At 44.1% G+C, this 26,858-nt stretch overlaps 1 protein-coding gene across 1 annotated transcript in view; it reads left to right on the top strand.

Annotated features, from left to right (window-relative positions):
* IPO13 (importin 13) overlaps positions 1–15,330 on the top strand; it is a 151,394-nt gene extending 136,064 nt beyond the window's left edge. The window contains exons 18-20 of the mRNA XM_030205803.1: positions 1,957–2,046; positions 12,757–12,938; positions 13,646–15,330. Of these exons, the coding sequence (XP_030061663.1) occupies positions 1,957–2,046; positions 12,757–12,938; positions 13,646–13,742 (369 nt within the window). The 3' untranslated portion in view covers positions 13,743–15,330. The remainder of the gene's footprint in view (positions 1–1,956; positions 2,047–12,756; positions 12,939–13,645) is intronic.
* Positions 15,331–26,858: the final 11,528 nt, after the last annotated feature.

Raw genomic sequence — 26,858 nt, 5'->3', positions numbered from 1 at the left:
TGCACATGCAAAGTAGGGACTCTCTAAAACTTACATATCTTTTCTGAGCTTGAGAGTAGGAGGACTTGTATCTCTCTCTCTGTGGAGAACACTTTCTACAGGTAACATAGTAAATGACGGCAGATACGGTCCATCCAGTCTGTCCAACAATATAAACTCATTTTTCATGGTATGTGATACTTTATACCCGAGTTTGATTTGTCCTTGCTATTCTCAGGGCACAGACCCTAGAAGTCTGCCCAGCACTCTTCTTGTACTAAGTTCAGAAGCTAAAATTTAACACTCCAGCCCATCCCTATCTATTCAGTCTTGGTTATCATAGTTATTTATATCTATATGTGTGAGCCACCTAAGGTCCAACCACACTTCACTACCATTTTCCCTCCCCCCCCCCCCCCCCCCACCCACAAGGATCACCTCTTTCACCAACAATTTTCAGCCTAATGATGATCCCCTTGGCAAAACTCCTATCAAACCATAACCTTAACCCATACATATACGCTGATGATGTAACAATATACATCCCTTTCAAACATGACATCAAAGAAATCTTCAATGAAATCAACCAAAGTCTACACATCATGAACACCTGGGCAGATGCCTTTCGACTGAAACTAAATGCAGAAAAAACTCAATGCCTAATACTCACCTCCCAATACAACACGAATGAATTTACCGCTATAAACACACCAAACCTAAACCTTCCGATCTCAGGAACCTTAAAAATCCTTGGAGTCACTATTGACCGCCACCTAACACTCGAAACTCATGCAAACAATACAACTAAAAAGATGTTCTACTGCATGTGGCAACTGAAAAGAATAAAACCACTCTTCCCAAGATCCGTCTTTCGCAGCCTAGTGCAATCACTTGTACTCAGCCATCTGGACTACTGCAACTCACTATACGCAGGATGCAAAGAGCAAATACTGAGAAAACTTCAAACAGCCCAGAATACAGCAGCCAGACTCATCTTCGGAAAACCAAAATACGAGAGTGCTAAACCCTTACGAGAGAAACTGCACTGGCTCCCACTCAAAGAACGCATTACTTTTAAGGTATGCACATTAGTCCACAAAATCATTCACTGTGAAGCCCCAGCCTACATGTCTGACTTAATAGACCTACCACCCAGAAACGCTAAAAGATCATCCCGTACTTTCCTCAACCTCCACTTCCCTAATTGCAAAGGAATAAAATACAAAACACTACATGCATCAACCTTTACTTACATGAGCACACAATTCTGGAATACACTACCACGCAACCTGAAAATGACTTACGAACTAACCAACTTCCGCTAATTATTGAAGACTCATCTCTTTGATAAAATTTATAGAAAAGATCAAAGCATATGAAGTCCACACACTGTTAATAGATTTACCACATTTATTTCTTTATTTGTTTGTTACTTATATCCCACATTTTCCCACTCATGCAGGCGCAATGTATACCATTACTCATAATATATATATATATATTTTTTTTATAGAATGTTCTCCTATTACTATTCTGCTGTCCTATCATTCTTCTTGCTGTTTCTTTCCATTGTTCCATTGTTCTTTCAATTGTTCTTTTCCCTCGATGATACTTCACTTGTCTTCGCATAACTCGTCACAATGTAATCAATAACCAAGCTGCTACAATTGTACTTCCATCTTTACAACATATTGTAAGCCACACTGCACCTGCAAATAGATGGGAAAATGTGGGATACAAATGCAATAAATAAATAAAAATAAATAAAGACTCAATGTGTTTTCCCAGGGACTCGGTGTACCCTCCTTCAGCTATGGCCCAGTAAGACAACATCCCAGATATTCCTGTAACTGTCCCATCTCAGGATCCAGTACCATATGATCCCAGTCACTTGAATGTGGTACCTTATAATAGCAGTCTTCATGAAAGAGAAGCTGAGGGGGGAGGTATTCATGGATCTTTATCTTTTAATTACAGACAGAAATGTTGCCTCGCTGTGGGGAAATAGCACCTGTTGGTCAGGTGGTGCATGAAAATGGAAAGATGTTACTGCAGGCTGTATTGGAGGTGAGTGGGCAATGTTACTAGAGGCTTAGCAAAGAGAAAATGCTGACCCCACCCCCACCCCCACACACGATATTCAAAAGTATTTCACCTGCCAGGAAATAGATGCACAGCTACTAGCAATTGTCTACAGCAAAGTCTTAATGGAATTACAGTGAACACCACAATAAATCTTCCACGAGATGGAGACAGCGTCAAGTTTAGGTGACACTTTTATATATTCTGGGTAACCCCATAACAACTACTGTCATAAGTACTATCGTTGCCATAAAGAAAACTCCGTCTCACACAATATAAAAACCCAGGTATCACAGTGAAAAACTTCCAAGTCTTCATAAGCACTTAGAATCACAGTACTTATCTTCAGTCTTAGGTGGTGGAGATGAAAACGGTAACGGAATTCAAACATGCGTGGGACAGGCATAAAGGAATCCTGTGCAGAAGGAATGGATCCACAGAAGCTTAGCTGAAATTGGGTGGCGGGGGGAAGAGGGGTTGGTGGTTGAGAGGCTAGGATAGGGGAGGGCAGACTTATACGGGGTCTGTGCCAGAGCCGGTGATGGGAGGCGGGACTGGTGGTTGGGAGGCGGGAAATACTGCTGGACAGACTTATACGATTTGTGCCCTGAAAAAGATAGGTACAAATCAAGGTAAGGTATACACATATGAGTTTATCGTGGGCAGACTAGATGGACCGTGCAGGTCTTTTTCTGCCGTCATCTACTATGTTACTATGTTCTAGGGATGCCACTAAATGTTCTGCAGTGATACTGTTCTCAACAACCGTCCATCGAACTGGTGCATAAGATGTGCCGTGATCGATGTGGTGCCCTATTCTGTAGTCAGGGGGAATTGAAAACAAAACTCCACCAGAAAGGACAGGGCCAGTCTTAGGGGCGATCGCACAGGGCCTCATGCTCCCAGGGACCCCATGCCAGCCTTGGCATGGCCCTCTCTCTCCTTCTTCCACCTGAAATCCAGCCTATCAACCTCCCTCCCTGTGGGATCTGGTACTATTCTCTCCCTTCCCACTCCCTGCATTGATGTCCCTTATTTGTAACTATATTTTGAAATTCTTATTCCACTAATGTGATTATTGTTTAACATATTGTAAGCCACATTGAGCCTGCAAATAGGTGGGAAAATGTGGGATACAAATGCAATAAATAAATAAAATGTCCTTGTTTAATCTTCCGTACTGCTGCCCTCCGGCAGTGTCTGTGAAATAAAAACACTGCCTTCACGGCCCCAGAAGCTTTCCCTTTGCTACATCATGTCCTGCCTATGCGGGACAGGAAGTTGTAGCAGAGAGAAAGCTTCCAAGGCCACCAAAGGCAATCTGCTTACTTCACTGACTCTGCCAGCGGGCAGCGGCATGGAAGATTAAACAAGGGCAGTGATGCAGGAAGTGGGAAGGGAGAGAATAGTACCAGATCCCACAGGGGGAGAGGTGGAGGAAGCAAGGAATGCAGAATCTGCCGATTGGGGGGGGGGGGGGGGGGGAGGGAGAACCACCACATCGCCAGGAGTGGGAGGGAGGGAAGGAGAGAGATGCCAGACCGCAGGTGGGGGTGGGGGGGGAAGGCAGGGAAAAGAGAGATGACAGACCATAGGGGAGAGGAGGATGAAATCAGAGAGATGCCAGACGGGGGGGGGGGGGGGGGGGGGGGAGGAGGAGAAGGGAAGGACATTGATGCCAGAATATTGGGGGGGGGGGGCAGTGGAAGGGAAGGTGATAGATTCCAGACCATGGGGAGGAGGGGGAAGGAGCAGGAGATGGATGGGGGTGTGGGTGGGGGAGGGGAACAGAGTAGAAGATGGGGCGAGGATGTTTGGTGGGGGGAGGAGCAGGAAATAGATGGGATTAGGGGGTATGGGGAGGAGAAAGCAGGAGATGGCTAGGGGGTATGGGGAGAGGGGCAGAGTGGAAGAGGATGGGGCTAGGCATTGTGGGTGGAGGGGAGAGGAAGAGGAACAGGACAGGAAATTACAGATAGGGGGGGATGACGGAATTTGAGGAGATAGTGAATACTTGGCAGTTTTAGATATGAGGGAGGGTATATTGATGGGTTGAGAAAATGAGTGAGGATGTGAAATGAAGTATATGAGAAGAGGGGCAAGAAAAGGGGATGATAGAGAGAAAGGTTGAGACATACCGTGAATGACCTGGAAGACTGGAGAAAGGATCAGAGGCATTGACAAGGGATGGGGGTAATGGGGTATTGGAGGAAGGGGATGGGTCTCTGAAAGGGTTGAGTGAGAGTGGAAATGGGGCTATTGGGTATAAAGTAACAGACAGAAGAATGGCCTTGGAGGCAAGGAAAGGAAGGAGAGAGGAATTGAGCTAGGACTGATAGAGTGATGCGATGCGGTGGAAGGTAGATGAGAGCTAAGAGGGTAAGTATAGAGGATGGGAATGGAGGACTAAAGAAGTGGGTGAGGAAGAGACGGGGGGGGGGGGGGGGCAATAGGAGTGCTGGAAATGGAATGAGAGGGAGATGGTAAAAGCCAGTAGATAGATGCAGGTGAGAGAAAAGTGTGGTGGGGGGGGGGGGGGGGGGGGGGAACATAAAATGAAAGCTTAGTGCCAGACAGATGTAGATCAGAAAAGGAAGAAGACAAGAGGAGAGAAAAAATGGAAAAGCCACCCTGGAAAGAAATTTTAGGAGAAGACACATGGAGAGTGGAAAAGAGACTAGGCAGATGCTGAACAGGAACACAGCGTAGAGATGCTGGACAGGACAGATGGATGGCAGACATGGATAGAGAAGAAATGTGAAATGAATAGGAGATCCAGGAAATCAGTTGGAACATGTCAGACTGCAAAATATGCTTCTCTGATATTTTGTATTTCTGTTTCTCTGGTATTGCTGTATATGCCGTGTCTGACTGTTTTCCAGTTCAGATTTTTGCCTTTGTGTCTCTATTACTGGTCTGTGATTCCTAGTTTCATATTTGTTGTTAGACTGTCTGTGTTTCGCATGTGTGAGTAAGGTGTGTTGCTAGGCTAGCATGTAGTGTAGAGATCTGTAGCAGTCTTGTTCTTTTTTTCTCACTAGATAGTGTATTGGGTTTTTAGGATATTGTATAATATTTACAGTGCTGCCTTTTCATGCATAATATTGCTCTTTGAGTCCTCAGAGTTAGCTGTTATGGTACAGTAAGGTTCTGAGTGTGTTTCTGCACAAGTTTCTACTTAGTGTTTTGCAGTGAGGGATTGTGTGTTGACCTTACTGAGGTGACTTCAAAACTTTAATTTGTTTTTTTATAACATCAGACAGGGTACATACATGTGTCAATTTTTACAGGCGGGGCAGGGTGCTAATACTGGATCTGATGGTGGATTTACAAACTGGATACTGTTTGGCCATTGGACCTTAATTACAGAATTGAATGGTTCGCATTTTATTAAAGTTCTTTTTGAATGAAGTGACATCACAACTGGTAGAGGCAGCATTTGCACTTCCGGTAGGAATTGCATCTTTTTAGCCCAGGTGCCATCCTTGAAAGGTGTGCACTAGTTGAAGATTGATTTTCCCTGAAGCAGCCAGTGGGTCTGGCGAAACAAGGATCTTTGTCAGGAGTCTGGTTTGCAGTTTGATTTGAGCACCAATTCGATGGATGATTGTTGTGAAGGGTGTCACTGCAGAACATTTAGTGGCATCCCTTGAAGAGAGACTGCAGATAAGTACTGTGAGGCAAAGTGTGATACAGACAAAGTTTTTGTATTCTGTGAGATGGAGTTTTTTATGCCAGTCACACTTAAGACAGTAGTAATGGGTTTACCAAAATTTGAGGCTTTTTTTCTCCATCTCGCAGAAGATTTATTGTGGTATCCAGTGTAATTCTGTTAAGACTTTGCTGTAGGCAGTTGCTAGTAGCTGTTAGATTTGGCTTCTGCTGTTATTCCCTTGTTTTTGGGTGTGAGCCGGCATCCATGGAGCCCCAGGATATCACACGGTTTGCCCAGGCTGGGCTGACACTGGATGGTCATGTCAAGGCTCACAATGTCAGAGCCACGGCTGCATCGGTAACCCACTTGCAGTCAGCTTCCATTGAAGAAATTTGCAAGACTGCAACGTGGTCTTCAGTCCACACATTCACATCTCATTACTGCCTTGAGCAAGGTACCTGACGTGACAGTCAGTTCGGGCAAACAGTGTTGCAGAATCTGTTTGGTGTCTAGAATTCAACTCCACCCCCAGGCCCGTTTTATTCTGTTCTAGGCTGCACTCTCACTCAGTTTGTATATAGTTTTGTGTTAATCTGAGTTATGTCCTCACCATCATGAGGCCCAATTGTTGTTTTCAGTGAGCCTGGATGCTAGGGATACCCCAATTGTGAGAAGTAATGGCTTGCTTGTCCTGGGAGAAAGCAAAGATACTTACCTGTAGCAGGTATTCTCTGAGGACAGCAGGCCTTATATTCTCACAAACCTTCCCACCTCCCCTAGGAGTTGTCTCCTATTTTTTATTTTATTTTTTTTGTGCTGTAGTATTTAACTATATTAACCACGCCCTCATAGCGGGTGGGAAGCTCTGAAAAGTCTTGTTATAAGCTCCAGACTGGACAATGCAGTGCCGCATTACCCAATTGTAAAACTATAAGGCCTGCCTACAGGTAAGTATCTTCGCTTTTCCTGACCATCACGCAGAAGGAGGGATCCCTTCAGCACCCCAGCCTCCAGTTCCTGGCCCTCATAGCCTGAATGCTGAGAGCGTAGAATTTCAGTTCTTGAATCTGCCTGAGGGTGTCTCCAAAATCTTGCTTGCTTCCGGGAAAGATTCTACCAAGATGATGATCTTTTAAATGGAGGAGATTTGCCATCTAGTTTGAGGGCAAGACCTTAGATCCTCTTACTTGCCCTACACAAAAACTGTTTGAATGTCTCCTGCCTCTCGCTGAGTCTGGTTTGAAAACTAACTCTGTAAGGGGTACACCTCAGTGCAATCAGTGCTTACCATCTCCTTCTAGAGGGTAAGCTCATCTCTGTACAGCTTCTAGTTCGATTCATGTGAGGTTTGCTGCCGACAGATACACCGGTCAAACGTCCTGCTGTGCCATGGGATATCAACATTGTTCTTGCCCAGCTGATGAAAGCACCTTTTGAGCCGTTTAACTCCTGTCATCTGAAGTATTTGACCTGGAAAATTGTGACTTTGGTGGTGGTCATTTCAGCTCACAGAGTCGGTGAGCTTCAGGCCCTAGTACTAGCTGATCCATCTTACATGAAGTTTCATCACAATAGAGTAGTTCTTTTCAATGCACCCCAAGTTTCTTCCTTAAGGTAGTGTTGAAGTTCCATCTTAACCAGTAAGTTGTTCTGCCAACATTCTTCCCAAAACCTCATGCCTGGTGAAAGTGCTCTGCATACCTTAGACTGCAAGCGAGCCTTAGCCTTCTATATTGAGTTGACTAAAGCCCGTAGACAATCCATCCAGCTTTTTGCTTCTGTTGATCCAAACAGAATGGGGGTAGCCATTGGCAAATGCACACTTTCCAATTGGCTAGCAGATTGCATCTCCTTCACTTATGCCCAGGCTGACTCTCCAGGGTTATGTCACAACTCATAATATTAGAGCTATGGCTGTGTCGGTAGCCCTCTTGAGATCAGCTCCATCGAGGAGATTAGCAAGGTTATTTATTTATTTATTTATTATATTTGTATCCCGCACTTTCCCACTAAAAGCAGGCTCAATGCGTCTTAAATAGTAATAGGTAACACAGAATTTTGTTATGTAAAGTGGGAAATTAAGTATAACATAATAGAATGATGGATGGGTAGTAAATGGATGGGTAGGTAGGTAGAGACAGGTGATAGAGAGAGGAGAGTAAGGTGGGAGATAGATTCTGAGTCAATGTCGTTTTCTCTTCAGTATATGTAAGGTAGATGGGTTCATGAGATTAATCTGGGTCTTTTGGGTAGGCTTGTTTGAATAGATGGGTTTTTAGTGCTTTTCTGAATGGTAGGTGGTCATGGATTGCTCGGATAGGTCTAGGGAGAGCGTTCCATAGATGGCGTGGTCTTCACACGTTCACATCTTACTACTTACTGCCTTGAGCAGGATACCTGATGTGACAGCCAGTTCAGTCAGACAGTAGTGCAGAATTAGTTCGGAGTCTAGAATCCATTCCACCCTCCTAGGCCCAGTTTTGTTCTGTTCCAGGCTGCACCTTCAAGACCAATTTGTATTTAGGTTCAGGTTAATTTACTTGAATGCCTTGGCATTTCGAGTCCCTGTTGTCCTAGCTAGGGATTCCCACATTTGAATGCATTTGACCTGCTTGTCCTCAGAGAAAGCAAAGTTACAGTAGGCCAAGTATTCTCACGTATCCACCTCCCCTAGGAGTTATCGGGACCCACACTTGCATGTTGAGCTGGAACACACCCACGCATGCTTGGTGGGACACTGCTAGAACTTAGCTATACATGTTAGGCAGTGTCTGAACTGGGCTCCGTCAGAGAACACCTGCTACAGGTGAGTAACGTTTTGCTTTTTTTTTTTTCATCCCATTGGACCACTAAGCTAATTTACGGAATATAAGTTGATATTTGTTTATCCTGCCCATTATAACACATCAGGGAAGAAGATTCTATAAATGGCACCCAAAACATTTTGCACTAAGCAGCACTATCCTATAAAGGCCCCACTAGGCATGGATCCCAAGCCTATCTTTTGGGCGCTAGTCTTAGGCCTGCTGAAAGCAGGTGTAAATGCTGGTGCCCAAGTTAAGTGTGCTTCCGCCCACAACTTTTCAGGACGCCCCTGAAATCCTGGCCACACCCCCTTTTCACAAATGCGCTATGAGAATTAAATGCTGAGCCTTATAGCATAGTGCATGAAAATTTTAATTGATGCCAATTAACTGCATTAATTGGTTAGCACCCAATTATTGCTAGTTAAGGGCTTGTTAATCAGTTAAGTTGTGCATGCAACTTGGACTCGCTCCTCAATTTCTGCATGCAGCGTTAGGCACCATATATAGAATCCTCCTGTATGAGCCATGAGGTCACTTAAGCTTGTTTTGATTCCATCCTCTGCATTTATCCCACGCATTTTTCAGGGCCTTTTATTACAGCAGGGCTCGGTTATATCCCGTTTTTGAAAAAGATTTGTTTGCATACCAATACCTTTCAAGTAAATGTTTGTATCATCTCCTCTTTCTCTCCTTTTCTCTAGGGCAGTGGTTTTCAACCCATTCTTCGGGGACCACCTGGCCAATCTGGTTTTCAGGATATCCACAGTGAATATGCATGAGAGAGACTTGCATGCATCTGGGTTGAAAACCACTGCTCTAGGGTATATATTATTCAGGTTTGTAAGAATCTTGTCATGTCTTTTGGTGCAAACCCCATTTCATATTTCTTTGAACTGTGTCAAGTCTTCCTGTGTCCTTAGCGAGGTAAGGCATCCACAGCTGAGCACAGTACGCCAAATGGGACCTCACCAATGACTTGTATAGGAGCATTAACGCCTCTTTTTTTTCTTTTTCCTGGTTATGCTTTTCTCTGAGCAACCTAGCATCCTTCCAGCTTTGGCTGTTGCCTTATAACAATGTTTCACCAACTTGAGATCCCCGGACACAGTCACCTCAAGGTCCCTTTCCAGGCCTTGCACATCAGGCTCTCATCCCCTGTCATGTACAGCTCCTTTGGATTTCTACATTCCAAGCGCATCAGTCTGTGCTTTTTTTGCCTTAAATTTCAATTGCCAAACAGACCATTCTTCCAATTTTTGTAGATGACTTCTAGAGAGTTGCACGGGGACAGAAATCTTACCTGTCCCCACAAAAATTTAACCTGTCCCCACTCAGTCCCACAAGAATGTAATGGTGCATAAAGAAAAATTCCAGTCGGCTCTGTCTCTCGCAGGGTTCAAGCTGCAGCACTGCAGGCAAGGAAGGAATGGAACTTGGAACACTCTGGTGCACACAAGTAAGACTTGTCTCTGACTCACTGGCACTGTGTGCTGAGAGGTCGCCACATGCACGCGCCAGTAGGTCGGGTAACATCTTGGTGCACAATTTGGCCACGAAATCCCAATATTCTATAACACCGTGCCTGTGTCAGAGCTGAGGTCTGCACATCAGCCCGGGAGCAGAGAGGATTAACAGTAACATAGTGACAGCAGATAAAACCTGAACGGTCCATCCAGTCTGCTCAATAGTCACGCTCATTATCAATTCATAATTAAATCAACAATGAATGTGTTATTATATACTTGATTATGGTCTTTCTTTGGCGTTTCCATCCGGTCCTATCCTTATGTTCCAACTGCTGGAGTTGCTGTCAAAGCCCACTCCAGCCTATTTGTCTTCTCATTTGCGAGACACAGACCATAAGTCTGTCCAGCACTTTCCTCATGCTGTCTAAGCCCTTTCCAGACCATCCTAAACCAGATTGCCATATATGAGACACAGACCATACAAGTCTGTCCGGTATCAGCCCTAGTTCATCACAGCCAGAATCGCCATCTAAGTGTTACTCGACACATCCACACACATGCAGCCGTTTAAGTTTAGGTTTTTTATAACTTCTATTTTCGAATTAGAGATCCTCTGTGTTTTTCCCATTCCTTTTTGAATGCCGTCACCATTTGTGTCTCTACCATCTCCTTAATGGAGACTTTCTGCATCTGTGTTGTTAAAGCAAAGAGGAGGAGGAGGAGACAGAACTCAAAGAACTTGGTACTCAGTAGGTGAGAGGCTGGTGCAAGTGCAGCGTACACTTCCATGGGAACCCTACAGGAATTTTTTCCATCCCCACTGGAACCTCACAGGAACTGCTTCCGTCCCCATGGGAACCCCGGGAACCCCGTTCCTGTGCAAGTCTCTAATGACTTCTCCTTGTTGTCCATTCCCTATATAGTGTCCACTCTGTGGCTTATCTTCACTTCATCCACGAAAAAGGAAACTTCTTGTAGCCCAGGGGTGGGCAACCTTTATACACAGAGGACCGCATGAATGACAGAACTATCCCTAACTGGCTGGAACATTATGTAATGTTGGAACTGGAAATGCAAGGCACTCCACACACTGTCTCTGATAAATAAGTTAAAAATTTAACTAAAAACAAAGGAAACAAACTGCTCGAGTGGCCATTCTGAAAATAGTTGTGAAGTACGGAATTTAAAATAGCCAAACGTTTGGCTAATAATGATTTCTGTGTATACTTCCCATGGTCTTACGACCACATTTATCCCAGAAGCTTTAGGTTGCCCACCCCTGTTCTAATTCTTTTGGCAATGTTGCTTACAATATACTGAATAGAATAGGCCTCTGTACTACTCACCTTCCTTTTCTCTTAGTGGATCCATTTATCACCCGTCAGTCAACCAGTTTCCAATCCAGTTCAGCCTGCTCAGTTTATTCATGAGTCAATTGTGAGTCCACTGAGGACAGAAAAAATACAGCACCTATATATATGTGATAAGGTAAACCACTATAGTTATACCACAGAAAGGCAGTATATCAAGAATCAAACAAGCAAAGGTCTTGCTGAAATCCAAGTAGACTACATCTGGCTTCTACTCTTGATCCTGTTCTCTGGTGACTCAGTCATCAAAGAAATCAGTTGGACATGTTTGACACAATTTTCCTTTGGAAAAACCATGTTGCCTTGGTTTTTGCAACACATCAAGTTGAGGAAGTTCCCTGTTCTTTTTTCAACAGTTCCTTTGTTACTTTTCCAGCCACCAAAGTGAGGCTTACCGACCTGCAGTTTCCCAGTTCTTCTCTGTCACCAAAAGCTCTCTGATCTCCCTCAACATTATCCGGCTTCCTGACTTTGTCCAGTTTCAGTTTTTCAGACACATTCTTCTGTGAACGGTACAATATCTCTCCATTCCCACTTGTACCCTCGGCAGATATCCATGGTCCTTCTCCAGGATTTTCTTCCGTGAACATAGAACAGTAGTATTTGTTTAACACATCTGCTTTTTCCAGCATCCTTCAGTCTTACAATTCCACATCTTGCTTTCCTTGTCACCTATCTGTACATCACAAAGTGTTTTGCCAGCCACATTTCTCATTTCACTTCTTTGAATTTTATCCTGTGTTCCTTCTCTTGCATTCTTCAGTATTTCATGAATCCTGCCTTTATTTTCTCAGCCAACTGGAGAACTACATCAATTCCCTTTTCTTCTTGCTTTTGTTGACTTTCCTTAAAAACCTGAAGGCGTTTTTATAGCTCCTTCAGCTTGGACCACTGCGTTTCCGCAGCTTGTGCTTTTGGTACTCCCCCATTTTACTAAAGTCAGAATGCATACAATCCAGGAGCGGAGTTTTGTGTGTCTGTTCTCCACTTTAGCTCATGGTGTGTGATGATCACTTCTGTCCAGGTTTGTACCTGAGGCAATGTAGGTTTAAGTGACTTGCCCAAGATGACAAGGAGCAGCAGTGGGATTTGAACTGAGCTTTCCTATTTTCTAACCATTAGACTAGCCCAAAAGCCTCTGCTTATTCCTGGGAACGAGCAATAAGGAATGGGTGTGTTCATTGAGATCCTGTAAGATACTTGCTACCTGAATTAGCCACTATCAAAGGCATGATGCTGGGCTCAGTGGTCCTTTGGTTTGGTCCAGAATACTATGTTTTATGTTTTTATGGCTTGTCCTCTGTGTTATACATTGCTTCATTGTGATCCCGATTGGGCCTCCCTCAGTGTGTTTGAGGGCAGTTTTATTCAGTGCTGTTTTATCCTGTTTCCTGTAGGGAATTGGTGGGCAGGCATCTCGCAACCTGATGGATCTTTTTGCTGAGATTCTCTTTGCTCTGAACAAGCAATGCTTCAGCTACCTAAGCATCTGGATCAAGGAGGTCCTGCAGCAGGAAGGGTTTCCCTCCAGCCGAATCAGCCCTGAACAGAAGGAGACCTTTAGCCAGCAAGTGCTCAGGTGTGTCTGTCTCTGCATGCATGCAAGTTTGCTTGGTTTTCTCTCTATCTCTGTGCATTCCTTCATGAGTGCATCTATTCATGTGCTTGTGTTTCCATGATCCTATATGCATGAAATTGTGTAATGTGTTAAGGGTCCCTCTGTAGAGGGGAGGCAGTTTGTGCTTATCACACTACAGTCCTTATTTCACTCTTAGATGCAGTACAATGAGGGGGCAGTTTTTGGGCTGGCAAACTCATTTTCCAAAGGGAAGTCTGGGGCTGCTGGCAAGGGAATGTGAGTCCTGTGTGTTTGAAGTACATATGGGGATGTCTAAATGAGATCCTCAATAGTCTTGTCCTGACCTAATCTGACATCCAAAAGATAAAAGAAACAGCATGAATACTTGCACCACTTGGGTGGGGCAGAGAGAGAGAGATTTTCAAATACCAGTTTCCATACATGAAATGTTCTGAAAATTTCTCTTGCACAAGGTCACAATCAGAACAAAATGGTCAAGTCCCTTTCTCTTCCTGTGTCTGTTCTCTAATCTCTAGTCATTGGAGTTGTGTGACCTTGTGCAAATCCCTTTTCAGCTTCCTGTGCCATTGGTACCAGCCATCTTCTATAGGTTTGGCTTCAGGCTCCAGCAGAAGATCTTTGGCAATAACCAGAGCACTAGAAATTCTGATCCTTTTTCTTTGTGATTTTTTTGTTGTTGTTGACAGAGAACGTGTAAATAAGAGACGTATGAAGGAAATGGTGAAGGAGTTCACGTTATTGTGTCGAGGTCTGCATGGCACAGAATACACAGCGGATTACTAAACACCAAAGTGGCAGAGACTGTAAAGAGCCCACAGAGTCGTAGATGGATGCCCTGACTCTCCTGCTACTTGAAACTGGACGTGTCATTTGTAAAACATCTTCCATAGTAATCTCCCATTCTAACCAGCTGCGTCTGCCAATGCTGTGACCATCGCCCTGCATCCTCCTTCCCTCATCCTTTTCTTTCTGAAGACCAGGACTGGCAACCAAATGAATTGTGACTGAGCCGAATGCCACCTAAGCCTGGGTCCAGCATGTATGGAAGAGAGTCCAGGCAAGTCGACTGCTACATCTAAAGCCTGTCAACCCTTTCTCACATCTTAACAGAGGCAAACTAACTGCACAGAAGCAGCAGAAGGGGTGAATCTTGGTCTTTGGAGGGTTGCACGTTCTTCTGAATGAGTTACAACAAACCAGCCCTTTCCTCTGAGGACCACTGCTTGTACTAATATTTCTAAATAGGATATGTTTTTCAATCTTTTTGAGGGGCAGTTCAGGAGCGCAACAGTTGAGGAAGACTCGGGAGCCCCTGGGATCCTGCAGGCAGCTGGCTAGCAGTTTTTTTTTTATTTCCGTGAGCCTTTCTCACATCCTTCAAAGCATACTTGCTATCCCCAGAAGAAGTACCAGCAAAGCCATCTGCACATCCCCAAACCCTGGCAACTGTCCTCTCGTCTTCCCTTTGGTGTCACATGTTCCATATCCCCTAGTGAATAGGTTCATGTTACTGACCCCTTCCAGTTTATGGTTTTATGAATCACTGACCCACTGCACTACACAGCTTTGTGTCACCAATCCCTCCAGTGTCTACTGTCACGTCATTGACCCCTGCATTGTATGACTTCATATATTGTTGACCCACTTCCCTGTTCACTTCTGTCCATATTTCCCTTGGACATTGCTTGTATTAGTGTAAAACGTAGCCCCACCCCTCCATTTCAAAGCAGTTTTTAATCTATACACCCACCTTAGGTGTACTACTGTAAGAGGTGATATGTGAGAGGCTGGGGATTGGCAGGAGTTCTGTTGGCAGTTATTTATTTATTTATTTCTGTGTTGATATAATGGACAAAACAGGACATAATACAACAGATTGCAATCAGGTACATTGAGTCCGTTCCTCAAAGAGCTTATCTGCACTGGCGTCTGCAGCAACAAAAGCGCTTACAAGGAGCATCAGTGTGTGATATAGGATTTGAATCCTGGTCCCTGGTGCATTACTAGATTCCACTACTGGTTTCCTTAGTGCCGTGCTCCTGTATGGAGCATGCAGAGGATACTCGCACTCCCCCAACCTCCCCCCCCCCTCCTTTCAGGCTCGTTGGCTAGGTCTGCAAGGCAGTCTGTCCACTCCGTTGCATGTGGAGGCAGCATTGTATCCTCCACCCCCCCCCCCCCCCCCCCCCCCCCAGTCTGCCCGCTGCAGTGCTCCTGGGCTGAAGCCCCTTAGTGCTTAGGAAATTGCAGCAGGACACGAGCTCAAGGATCTATGAGGGGTTACAATTCTCCTGGAATGAAATGTTTTCCCCAAACCAGTTTCCTCTGTGTTTTTGCTTTTAATTTATTTTTAATAAACTATAATACCATGTACCCCTCCTCAGCCTCTGAGCTACTTTTGTTTTGCAGATGCCAAGCTTCTACTACATTGTGCTCATTACCAGTGTCATATGGAGCCATCCCTCGTGCGCAGCCGTAGAGGTACAAGCAGACCAAGGAGCCACTCCTCCTTGCACAGCTTCCTGGGATACAGCTGATGCAAGGAGCAACGCCCGCACACACAGCTCCCAGGGTCACTGGTGCAGTCACAAGTTCAGCCACAGCATGGACATGTTCACATATGAACAGCTACCTTTAGACTCAGCCCAGTGGGAACATTTATTTTCATTTCTTTAAAACTAATCCAATGAAAACACAACTATCTGTTGCCATTATCCACCCTACCTCCCTTCTTACCACGTGCAATAGTCTTTGCGCCAGTAGCATAGCCAGAAAGGAATTTTGGGGAGGGCCTATGGATAGCATGGGTTGCTTCCCATTTCCTCTTCCCTCCCCTTCCCTGCAGACCATTCTCAGTGAGTGGTTATGTGCTCTCCTACCAGCAGAGAAGGTGCAGACTGATGATGTCACTGTGTAAGGTCCTGTGTAGCCCTGGGCCAGCCAGTATTTCTTGGTTTCCCAGCAGATAGCAAGTGAAGTGACTGTGCAGCCCTGTTTTTGGCCTGTCTTTGTTTTGGAGCACCATATTTGGCCCTATTAAAACAAAATGTACAGAGCATAGATTATTATAGGCTTCGGATTTTATATATAATGTAATAATTCGCACCTCCAACGTTCTGAAGCTGACTCTGTGGCAGCTTGGAAGTGAAGCTGTGAAGCCCTGAAGTGTTTGTAGGCTTCATAATAGCTCCGCCCATGGTAACGTGACGTCAGAAGAATCCCTCCCTCCGATTTCCAGACTCCTCCCCCCTCCGAGTTCCTGACCCCCCTGCCGCGACCCGCTCGAGCCCCCTTCCCACCGCCGTTGCGTACCTCTGCTGACGGGGGACCCCAGCCCCCACCATCCAAAGTCCTTTTCTCGGCTGCACACAAACAGATTAAAACTTGATCAGATCATTTGTCCACGCCGCGTGGCCGAGAAGAGGACTTCGGCTGGCAGGGGTTGGGGGTCCCCCGCCAGCACAGGTACGTGACGGCGGCGGGGGAGGGTTGACAGCGGGAAGGGGGGCTCCATAGGGTCACGGCAGGGGGGTCCAGGGGTCAGGAACGGGTTGGGGGGGTCTGGAAATCGGACGGAGGGGAGTCTGGAACTCGGGGAGGAGAGAGGGGCCAGAAATCGGGAGGGGGCAAGGAAGGAGGGAGGGGGGTCTGGAACTCGGTGGAGGAGAGGGGTTTGGAACTCGGAGGAGGAAGGGAATGCACCACCTGTACAAAAACTAGGGGAAAAAAAACGGGGGGGGGGGTGACCCTGGAACTCGGAGGGAGGGGGGGTGACGACGACCCTGGAACAAGGAGGAAGGGGTGACACTGGAACTGGGAGGAAGGGGCGGAGGCCCCTGGCACACTCACACTCTCTCTCACAGACACACTCGCACCCAGTCTCAATCTTCTCTGTCACACACTCGCACATTCACTCTCTCTCTCTCTCTCTCTCTCACACAGTCACTCTCAAACACACACTCCGAGGAGAACCTTGCTAGTGCCCGTTTCATTTGTGTCAGAAACGGGCCTGTTTTACTAGTATATATATATACACACACACACACACATTTTTTTAAATTTAATTTAATTTTATTTTTTGTTCCCTGGGGGTGTATACACCAGTTTTATGGCTCCCTCCCCCATTTTCCCACGATCTGGAGTGTGTATGTGTGCCTTGGCCTTCTCCCCCATTCATATTGGGAGAGAGTTCCTTGAGTACCTCTCCTTGGGCTGAATGGAACAACCATATTAAAGAAAAAGACAATGTCTAGCATGGTACCTTTGCCAAGTAGATTTTCAGCTCTGGATGTTTTCAGGGCAGGTATCTGTGTGCCACTTACGTGGACTAGTAGGCAGCCTGTGCCGTGTTGGTGCAGATTCAGCCCTCACAGAGCCAGAGACCCAAGGGACCTCATCTCAGAGAGCCCTCTGGCTCCATGAAGGTAATTTGGGCAGTCCCAGAGGTTCAGTTAGGAGGAGTTAATGCTGGGCTGTGAAGATGTAAGGGTTGATTCTGGCAGGAAACCCTGCCATCTTGGAAGCTCTTGCAAAGGTACACAGGCTGCAGGATGAGCCCCTGGTGCTGACAAGACAGGATTCCTCTGCAGCTACAGCTCCATTCTCCCCAGAGTATTTATACTTTAGCTACACCAGGCCTTCTGTATGAAGAAGAGGTTGCCAGTTGTGTGCACCCCCCTCCCCCCCCCATGGGAATCCTCTGATGCTCAGGATGCAGATGGGGGGCCCAAAAGGCTGCATTTCAGTTACAGACGAGTAGGAAGACATGGAATCTTTAGGATCTCTGGCTCCTGTGGATGATTCCCTAGACAGGACCTGTGGGATACAGATATTCCTCTGGGAAGGATCCCTCCATGATTTGGATTTTTCATAAACCGGGCACAGCATTCTCAATTTAGAAGGGTAGATAGTGGGGGGTTCCCCAGGGGTCTGTGCTGGGACTACTGCTTTTTAACATATTTATAAATGATCTAGAGATGATACTAGAGAGGTAATTACATTTGCTGATAACACAAAGTTATTTGAAGTTGTTAAATCACAAGAGAATTATGAAAAATTGCAAGAGGACTTTACAAGACTGGGAGACTAGGCATCCAAATGGCAGATGACATTTAATGTGAGCAAGTGCAAAGTGATGCATGTCAGAAAAAGGAACCCAAACTATAGTTACGTGATGCAAGGTTCCGCATTAGGAGTCGCTGTCCAGGAAAAAGATTTTATTTGTAGCATTTGTATCCCACATTTTCCCACCTATTTGCAGGTGTCATTGTTGATGATTGAAACCCTCTGCTCAGTGTACAGCGGCATCTAAAAAAACAAATAGAATATTAGGAATTATTAGGAAAGGAATGGAAAACAAAAATGAGAATGTTATGCCTTTGTATCGCTTCATGGTGCGACTGCATCCTAAATTGGTCATTGCATCTCAAAATAGATATAGTGGAATTAGAAAAGGCACAGAGAAGGCAACAAAAATGATAAAAGGGGTGGGACAACTTCCCTATGAGGAAAGGCTACAGCAGCTAAGGCTGTTCAGCTTGGAGAAGAGACGGCTGAGGGGAGATATAATGGAGGTAGATGAGAATCGCTTGTTTACTTTTTCCAGATATACTAGGTCTAAGGGATACGCAATGAAGCTACAAAGTAGTAAATTTAAAACAAATCAGAGAAAATATTTCTTCACTCAATGTGTAAGTAATTAAACTCTGGATTCAGTTGCCAGAGAATGTGGTATAAGCAAGTAAAAAAAAGTTTGGATAATAACCTAAAAGAAAAGTCCATAAACCATTATTAAGATGGATTTGGGAAAATCCACTGCTTATTTCTAGGATAAGCAGCATGAAATCTGTACTGTTTGGGGAACTTGCCAGGTATGTGAGACCTGGATTCGCCACTGTTGGAGTTAAAATATGGAACACTGTACCTGTTTAATTAATATATATGAAGATAGTTTGGAGGTGTCCCTTTAAATTGGTGGAAAACAAATTCTTTCACCTCATATACAATTTAAATCTTAACAAATAGAACCTCAAACCTCCTAACAAGGAACAATACCAGAGTATTACCAATCCCTTGTATAAACAGGAGTAGGTTAATATCATAGGTTCTATTTAAGGAAGAAAAAGAGAAAAAACCCCAACGCAAAAACTCATGCTACATGAGAAAACCGTATGGGATAAAAAAACTCTCTTTCCTTCTTAAAAAATATATATAAATTATAAATTAAACGGACACCAGAAAGCCAAACTACCCAAAACTGACCCCAGCCAGTGAAAGACTACCTAAAGAAGCCCCCCTGGGAGGAAAAAAAGCCTGAAGTTCAATTAAAGTTAACATAAAGCCTCCCCAACAGCACCTCATTAATAATAAGCATTCCACTCGATATTTCTATTTAACCCTTGAGGAGCAACTGTTTTAAGTGTATAGATCCAATGTTGTTCCTTACGCCATAGAATTGTTTTTAAATCCCCCCCCCCCCTCTCTTACCCATGAGTACTTGATCAATTCTATGGCGTAAGGAACAACATTGGATCTATACACTTAAAACAGTTGCTCCTCAAGGGTTAAATAGAAATATCGAGTGGAATGCTTATTATTAATGAGGTGCTGTTGGGGAGGTGTGGTTTCCTTCGCCTTTTAGACATCAGGATTGGACATGTAACGTAATGACGCTTTTACGTTATGACGTCATGACGTCTCGACACGTTTCTTTAAAAAATTCAATTAGATCTGGAGTACTTGCTCCTGCACCATCTTTGGGATCCATACGACTGACGCTTTAGTTTTCAGTGTTAATTTGGCTTTATTTTTCCAGATGGATGTGAAGCGCCCTTCCTGAAGCAGCCACGAGGTTGGCGAAACAAGGCGCTCTTGTTGAAGGGTCGGCGTTTTTTTCGCCGCTGCAGAAATTTTGTAAGGCTCCGGAGTCCTTTTGGGGGGGATTTTTGATCGAAATTTTCCTGAAGCTGTTACGCCTGGACTAAGTTAAGTAAACCTGGTTTGCTATATATTTTGGTAGGATAGAGAAGGTTCCTTTAAATATTTATCTGAGGCTTTATGTTATCTTTAATTGAACTTCAGGCTTTTTTCCTCCCAGGGGGGCTTCTTTAGGTAGTCTTTCACTGGCTGGGGTCAGTTTTGGGTAGTTTGGCTTTCTGGTGTCCGTTTAATTTATAATTTATATATATATTTTAAGAGGGAAAGAGAGTTTTTTATCCCATACGGTTTTCTCATGTAGCATGAGTTTTTGCGTTGGGGTTTTTTCTCTTTTTCTTCCTTAAATAGAACCTATGATATTAACCTACTCCTGTTTATACAAGGGATTGGTAATACTCTGGTATTGTTCCTTGTTAGGAGGTTTGAGGTTCTATTTGTTAAGATTTAAATTGTATATGAGGTGAAAGAATTTGTTTTCCACCAATTTAAAGGGACACCTCCAAACTATCTTCATATATATTAATCAAACTCCTTTTGTTAGGTTGGTATATTTTCTACAGAGTATAGTAGTTAGAGTTTTTCTACACTATACCTGTTGCCATCAGAACAGAAAACAGCTACCTTAGCTTCAGGAAGAGGCTAAAAACTTTTCTCTTTCCAAAGACTGCTTCATAATAATCCATTATGACTTCTACCTCCTAGTACCACCCACTATCCTTTCTTATAATATTTTTGGTCTCATACATTACATCAATGATATCTAATTTTCTTATACCTCACACACTGCTTTTGTCACACCTAGAATGTAAACCGCACTGAACCCTGAAAAGTGGATATTAGCGGGTATACAAGAATTTATTTGAATTGAATTGATGGACCTTTGGTCTGTCCTAGTATGGCAACACCTATGTTCTTAAGCCCTTTCTGTTCATTGAAGGCCTTATGCAAATGGTTGAAGCTTAGTGGCAATCCCTGGATGCAGCCCTATAGATTGGCAGGGCCATTGCTAGGATTTACACACCTAATCACTTCCTTCTTCTTCCCCTTTCTTACTAATTGTATCTAATATCCTGGAATGACAACATCATAACTAAATTATGTGCAAATAAGTGGGAAAATGTGGGATACAAATGCAATAAATAAATAAACATTAAGTTGCCTAAGGTGGACGCACTTGTCATGGCAGTCACTAAGAAGATGGCGATCCCAGTAGAAGGTGGAGCAGTGCTGAAAGACCCTCAGGATGGAAGCGCTCAAAGAGGTTCTTTGTGTTAGCCTTTTCATTGCAAGAAGCCATTTGTGGTAGTTATGTTGCTAGATTTTGCTTTCGTTGAGCTGAGCGTTTGCTGGATTCCCTGGGAATGGGTTCATCTCAGGTGTCCAGGGATTCATTAGTTTAGAGATGGGCATGTACTTACTGGTGTATGATTTAGTTCATGCCTTGGCGAGGAATTTGGCCTTGGCAGTTACTGAGAGACATTTGGTCTGCAGATGTGTCTTCTAAAGTTTGAGTCATCTGTCTTTGAAAGATAGGTTGGTCAGGAATTTGGGAGAGTCTAAGGTTCTGAGGTTTCTGGAGGGTAAGCCATGCACGAGTTCTTGCTCTTCAGTTAGAGGATATTTGAGACCCTAGGAGATATCATCCTGGCAAGGTGAGTGGTCCGCAGTGAAGTAGTTTCTAGAACAAAGGTCAACAATTCTAGTTCTTTTGGGGTGGTTGACACAGTAGTCGAGGAGGACAGGGAGCACCGGGCATCTCCCAAGCCTTCCAATGAAGGTTTAGGGACCCATCCTATGATAGTTTCCATTTGAGAAAGATTACAACAGATTTATCAGATATGGGTTTATGTAACTTCAGACCAGTGGGTCTTGGAGATCATAAGGACTGGCTATTCTCTAGAATTTCTTTGCCTCTTCAGATGTCTTCATGGTGTTGCCTTGGAGACAGGCTTTTAGCTCTGGAGACAGTTATCCCCATTCCTCGGATGAGAGAGGTTCTGACAGATATTCGATTTATTTATAGTGCAAGAAGGAAGGTGCCTTTCGTCCAGTTCTAAAACTCACAAAGGTAAGTCAAACACTGAGGGTCTCATCCCTCCACATGGAAACCCTTCAGATCGATCATCGTAGTAATACAATGAGAGTTTCTGACATCTCTGAAACTGTCAGAGGCCTATCTGACATTCCTAGTCACCCAAATCATCAAAATTCTTATATTTCGTGATCTTGAGTGACCATTTTCAGTTCAAGGCCCTGCCCTTCAGTTTGGCTCTGACATCCGAGGACCTTCTCCAAAGCAATGGTTGTGCTGGCAGCTCATCAGTGGCAGGAGAGAATCTTGGTTCACCCTTACCTGAATGGTTGATTTGGGCAAAGTCCTTCAAGGAGAACCAGAGGATCATGGCCCGGGTGATTTCACCTCCTCCAGCGTCTTGTTTGAATTATGAATCTCACCAAGGGTTTGCTGTTTCTGACTCTGTCCTTGGAATATTTCGGGTTCATTTCGACACCTGTGAGGGTAGGGTTTTCCTTCTGGAGACCAAGATTCAGAAGATTCATTCTCATATCCAGCGCCTTCTCAGTGATGCAGGTGCTGTGGTCAATGGCAGCCACCATAGAGTTAGTACCTTGAGCGAGAGCACATATGTAGGCAGGCCTGTTGTCAACTTGGTCTCCTCAGTCAGTCCCCCTCCCCCTCAATGTTGCTGGCTGATTCTCAGGTGGGCAGTGTATCACAGTCTGCAGTGGTTAGCCAAGAGTAATTTGGATCAGCCTTAGAACTAGAGACCCTTCAGTGGATTCTAGTGACCCTGGATGCAAGTCTTTAGTTGGGGCTTATTAAAAGAGACAGGAAGCGCAGGGTCCCTGATTGAGTGTGGAGTCCCAATGGTCGATCGGTCTCTTGGAGACAAAGATCATTCACTTGGCTCTCCTAGTGTTCCAGCCACTTTTGCTCCACAAAGTGGTCAGGGTCTTGTCAGACAACGCAACAGTAGTTGCGTATGTTCATCATCAGGGGGATACCAAAAGTCCTCCACTGGCCCTAGGAACAGCCAAACTCATGGCTTCAGCAGAACATCTTTTGTTACTCTTGGCAAAGGCATATGGTAGGGTCAGCAATATAGAAGCAGACTATCAGGCATCTTCTAAATCCTGGAGAGTGGTCTTTGTTGTTGTGCATTTTTGGTGCCTACCTGTGATGGATCTCATGGCCACAGCAGACAACAGCGGAGAGGAGGAGTGGCCTAGTGGTTAGAGCACCAGTCTTGCAATCCAGAGGTGGCCAGTTCAAATCCCACTGCTGCTCCTTGTGATCTTGGGCAAGTCACTTAACCCTCCATTGCCTCAGGTACAAACTTAGATTGTGAGCCCTCCTGGGACAGAGAAATATTCAGAGTACCTGAATGTAACTCACCTTGAGCTACTACTGAAAAAGGTGTGAGCAAAATCTAAATAAATAAATAACACAAAGGCACCAAGATTTTTCGTTTGCAGGAAAGAGCCATCGTTCGCTGGGCTGGATGTGGTGATCCAACCATGGCCTCCTCAAGAAGGGATGTACGTATTTCCCTGTGGCCACTGACAGTCCATGTTCTTCAGCGGAAGAAGACTCACTCCGACCAGGTTGTTTTGGTGGCCCAAGACTTGCTGAGATATCTGTGGTACAGAGATCTAATTTGCTTGTGGAAGTTAATAAGAGGGAGGTTGAACTGTGTTCAAGAGTGAGAGAACACTGGGAGGGGTGGAAGGGGACAAAGGGGGTAGGGAGGCTGATTGTTGGATAGGGATAATAGTGATCCTATTCTAGTGGAAAAGTAATGATAAAATCAGGCACTGAGATACATTCTGAGTAAGAAAATGCCAGGGTGACTAGATAGTTGATTGGCTAATGAAAAGAGCTTTTTGGGGGGCAATTTGAAGATTTATTGACTAAGTTTGTATAGTAAAGGCAACAGAGGTTTCATAGTTAGGATCTGTACTGTTGTATGAGGCTCTTGCAGATATGAAGGTCATGTGGAGATCGCGACTTTCACCAGATACATTCGACTTGATGCATTTGTCTTTTCAGAACCCAGAGGTTTGGCCACTACCATAGTTTGTGCAAGATCCTGGGGAGAGTTGGGTGGAGGGGGATGGCTGCAGCGAGTGAGTTATGTAAAGTGGAATCCCAAAGTTGTTCAAACAACATCAGAGAAAGGAAATCATTGGGGAAAGAAGTAAAACAGGGAAACAATGTCACAGGGTCAATAGAGTGAAAGTCTAAATGTGTCTCATGATTGGAACATCGACAAGGCTTACCACAAAGATCAACCTATGTGAATACACATAACAATATATGCTTGTTATACCATTATCATGTTTTATCATTATCATGCTGTCCAAGATCATTCTGTAACAATAATTGTCTATTTTTAATGTACTTCCACTACTCAAGATGTATTGTAAACCACATTGAGCCTGCAAAGAGGTGGGAAAATGTGGGATACAAATGCAATAAATAAATAAACATTTAGAAAGAAGAAGTTTAGAAAGACATTAGGAAAAGGAAATAAGGTAGTAATCAGTTTAGGAGTACGGACAGGAAGAGAACTCACTGATCAAAAGAGTCAGAAGACTGGGAGAGGACCAGATCAAGAATATGTCCAGCCAGGTGCATGGGAAATGGTACGTGTTGAATACATCCAAGTTCAGAGAAAAGAAAGGCAAAGCGTTTTTTTAAAGATTGGTGTGATGACAGGTAAATCATCCTACTCTGAGCTTCTGTAGAGGATATCTTGGATTTTCTCCAGGATGGTTTGGAGAAGGGGTTGACCCTGTCTTCGGGTGCATCTGGCAACACTCACTTCCTTTCCTGCAATGATTCAAGGTCCATAGTTTGTTATCCAAACATGCCGTGATTTTTCAAGGGAGCATTTGAGGCTACCACTCAGGCAGATTTTTTCTCTGTGGGTTCTGACTTTGGTCTTGTCAGCCTTGATTAAGGTGCCTTTCAAGCCCTTGAAGCAAGCTACTCTTAAGGATCTTTTTCTGAAGGTAGTATATTTGGTTGCTATCACCTTAGCATATTTTCAGAGCTACAGGTTATTATATGTAAGGGAGCTTTCTTCCTAAGTACATAGGTATTGTCATAATGGGACAGACTGAAGGTCCATCCAGCCCAGCATCCTGTTTCCAACAGTGGCCAATCCAGGTCACAAGTACCTGCCCAGATCCTAAAACAGTACAATACATTTTATGCTGCTTATCCTAGAAAGCAGTGGATTTTCCCCAAGTCGTTTTAATAATGGCTTATGGACTTTTCTTTTAGGAAGCTATCCAAACCTTTTTAAACCCCGCTAAGCTAACTGCTTTTACTACATTCTCTGGCAACGAATTCCAGAGTTTAATTACACGTTGAGTGAAGAAATATTTTCTCCAATTCATTTAAATTTAATACTTTGTAGCTTCGTTGCATGCCCCCTAGTCATAGTATTTTTGGAAAGAGTAAAGCAATTTATGTCTACCTGTTCCGTTCCACTCATTATTTTATAGACCTCTATCATATCTCCCCTCAACTGTCTCTTCTCCAGCTGAAGAACCCTAGCCGCTTTAGCCTTTCCTCACAGGGAAGTCATCCCGTCCCTTTTGTCATTTTTGTTTCCCTGTATGTTTTCTAATTCCACTATATCTTTTTTTGAGATGCAGTGAGCAGAATTGCACACAATATTTGAGGTATGGTCGCACCATGGAGCGATACAAAGGTATTATAACACCCTTATTTTTGTTTTCCATTCCTTTCCTAACAATACCTAGCATTCTATTTCCTTTCTTAGCCGCCACCACACACTGATCAGAGGGTTCAACATATCAACGATGACACCTAGATCCCTTTCCTGGTCAGTGACTCCTAATGTGGAACCTTGCATTACGTAGCTATAATTCGGGTTCCTCTTTCCACATGCATCACTTTGCACTTTCTCACATTAAACATTCCTTCTCAGGAGAAAAAGAGCTTGCACCCAGTTTCATCTTTCTGCCTAAGGTGGTTTCTTCTTTCGTGCCAATCAGTCCACTTCTCTACCTGCCTTTCCTGTCCCTTACCTGTCTGGAAGTTTGTAGGGCCTTGCATTACGTGCAAAGGACGGTGGATTTTCAGAAGACAGACTGACTCTTGGTCTTGTTTGGGGTGTGTGAAGAATGGTGAAGCAGTCTCAAAAGATTCACTAACTAAATGTATTAAGGAGGCCGTTAGCAGAGAGGTACCAGAGGTGTTGAAGAGCCAAAGCAGCTGAAGGAGTAGGGAAGGAATGTAGGCCAAACCAGACAAACTCTTCTCCAGAGGTTGATCGTAGTTGAATATATTTATTGAAAAGCCAGATATAAATAGACTCAGCACAATCTGTGTTTCGGCAAAAAGCTCTCTCATCTCCATTATATATGTGCAATTTGTGTATAAATTTTTTAATGCAAACATTGTTTTATGGAGTTATGTCATTTTTTTCTTTTCTTTTTAATCAGTCTTTGTGTATTATATTCTAATGTATATGTTTTTAGATAAATTTGACTTGTGAAGCAGGCAGCCTTTTGCCAAAACCTCTGGAAACCAGTTTGTTTGGTTTGGTCTACATCCTTTCCCTATTCTTTCAGCTCCTTTTCATTGTACCAGAGCTCAGGCTTCATGTTAGGCAAAGCATTCCTTGATTTATTTTTCACAGGATACGGCTTTTGGGGCTTCCGTGCTAGCTCAGCGTCTCTCTGTGTCCTGCCCTCATTGAGTTCTGCTTTGGTACTTCCCCCTCGTTGGAAATGGACTGGAGAGATAAGGAAGAAAAAATTAGATCTTATCTGCTAATTTACTTTCCTTGAGTTTTTCCAGACCATTCCCAAATCTGCCTGGTGGATGTGTATGCAGAATTCTTAGATTTAGAGTAGGAGGCCTAGAGCTGAACACTTGTCTGGTCAATAGAAGTCATCAGTTCCACT

The sequence above is a fragment of the Microcaecilia unicolor genome, chromosome 6 (genome assembly GCF_901765095.1).
Source record: "Microcaecilia unicolor chromosome 6, aMicUni1.1, whole genome shotgun sequence".
Lineage (NCBI taxonomy): Eukaryota > Metazoa > Chordata > Amphibia > Gymnophiona > Siphonopidae > Microcaecilia > Microcaecilia unicolor.
The sequence above is the reverse complement of the archived record's forward strand: the minus strand, read 5'-3'. Positions and strand labels throughout refer to the sequence as shown.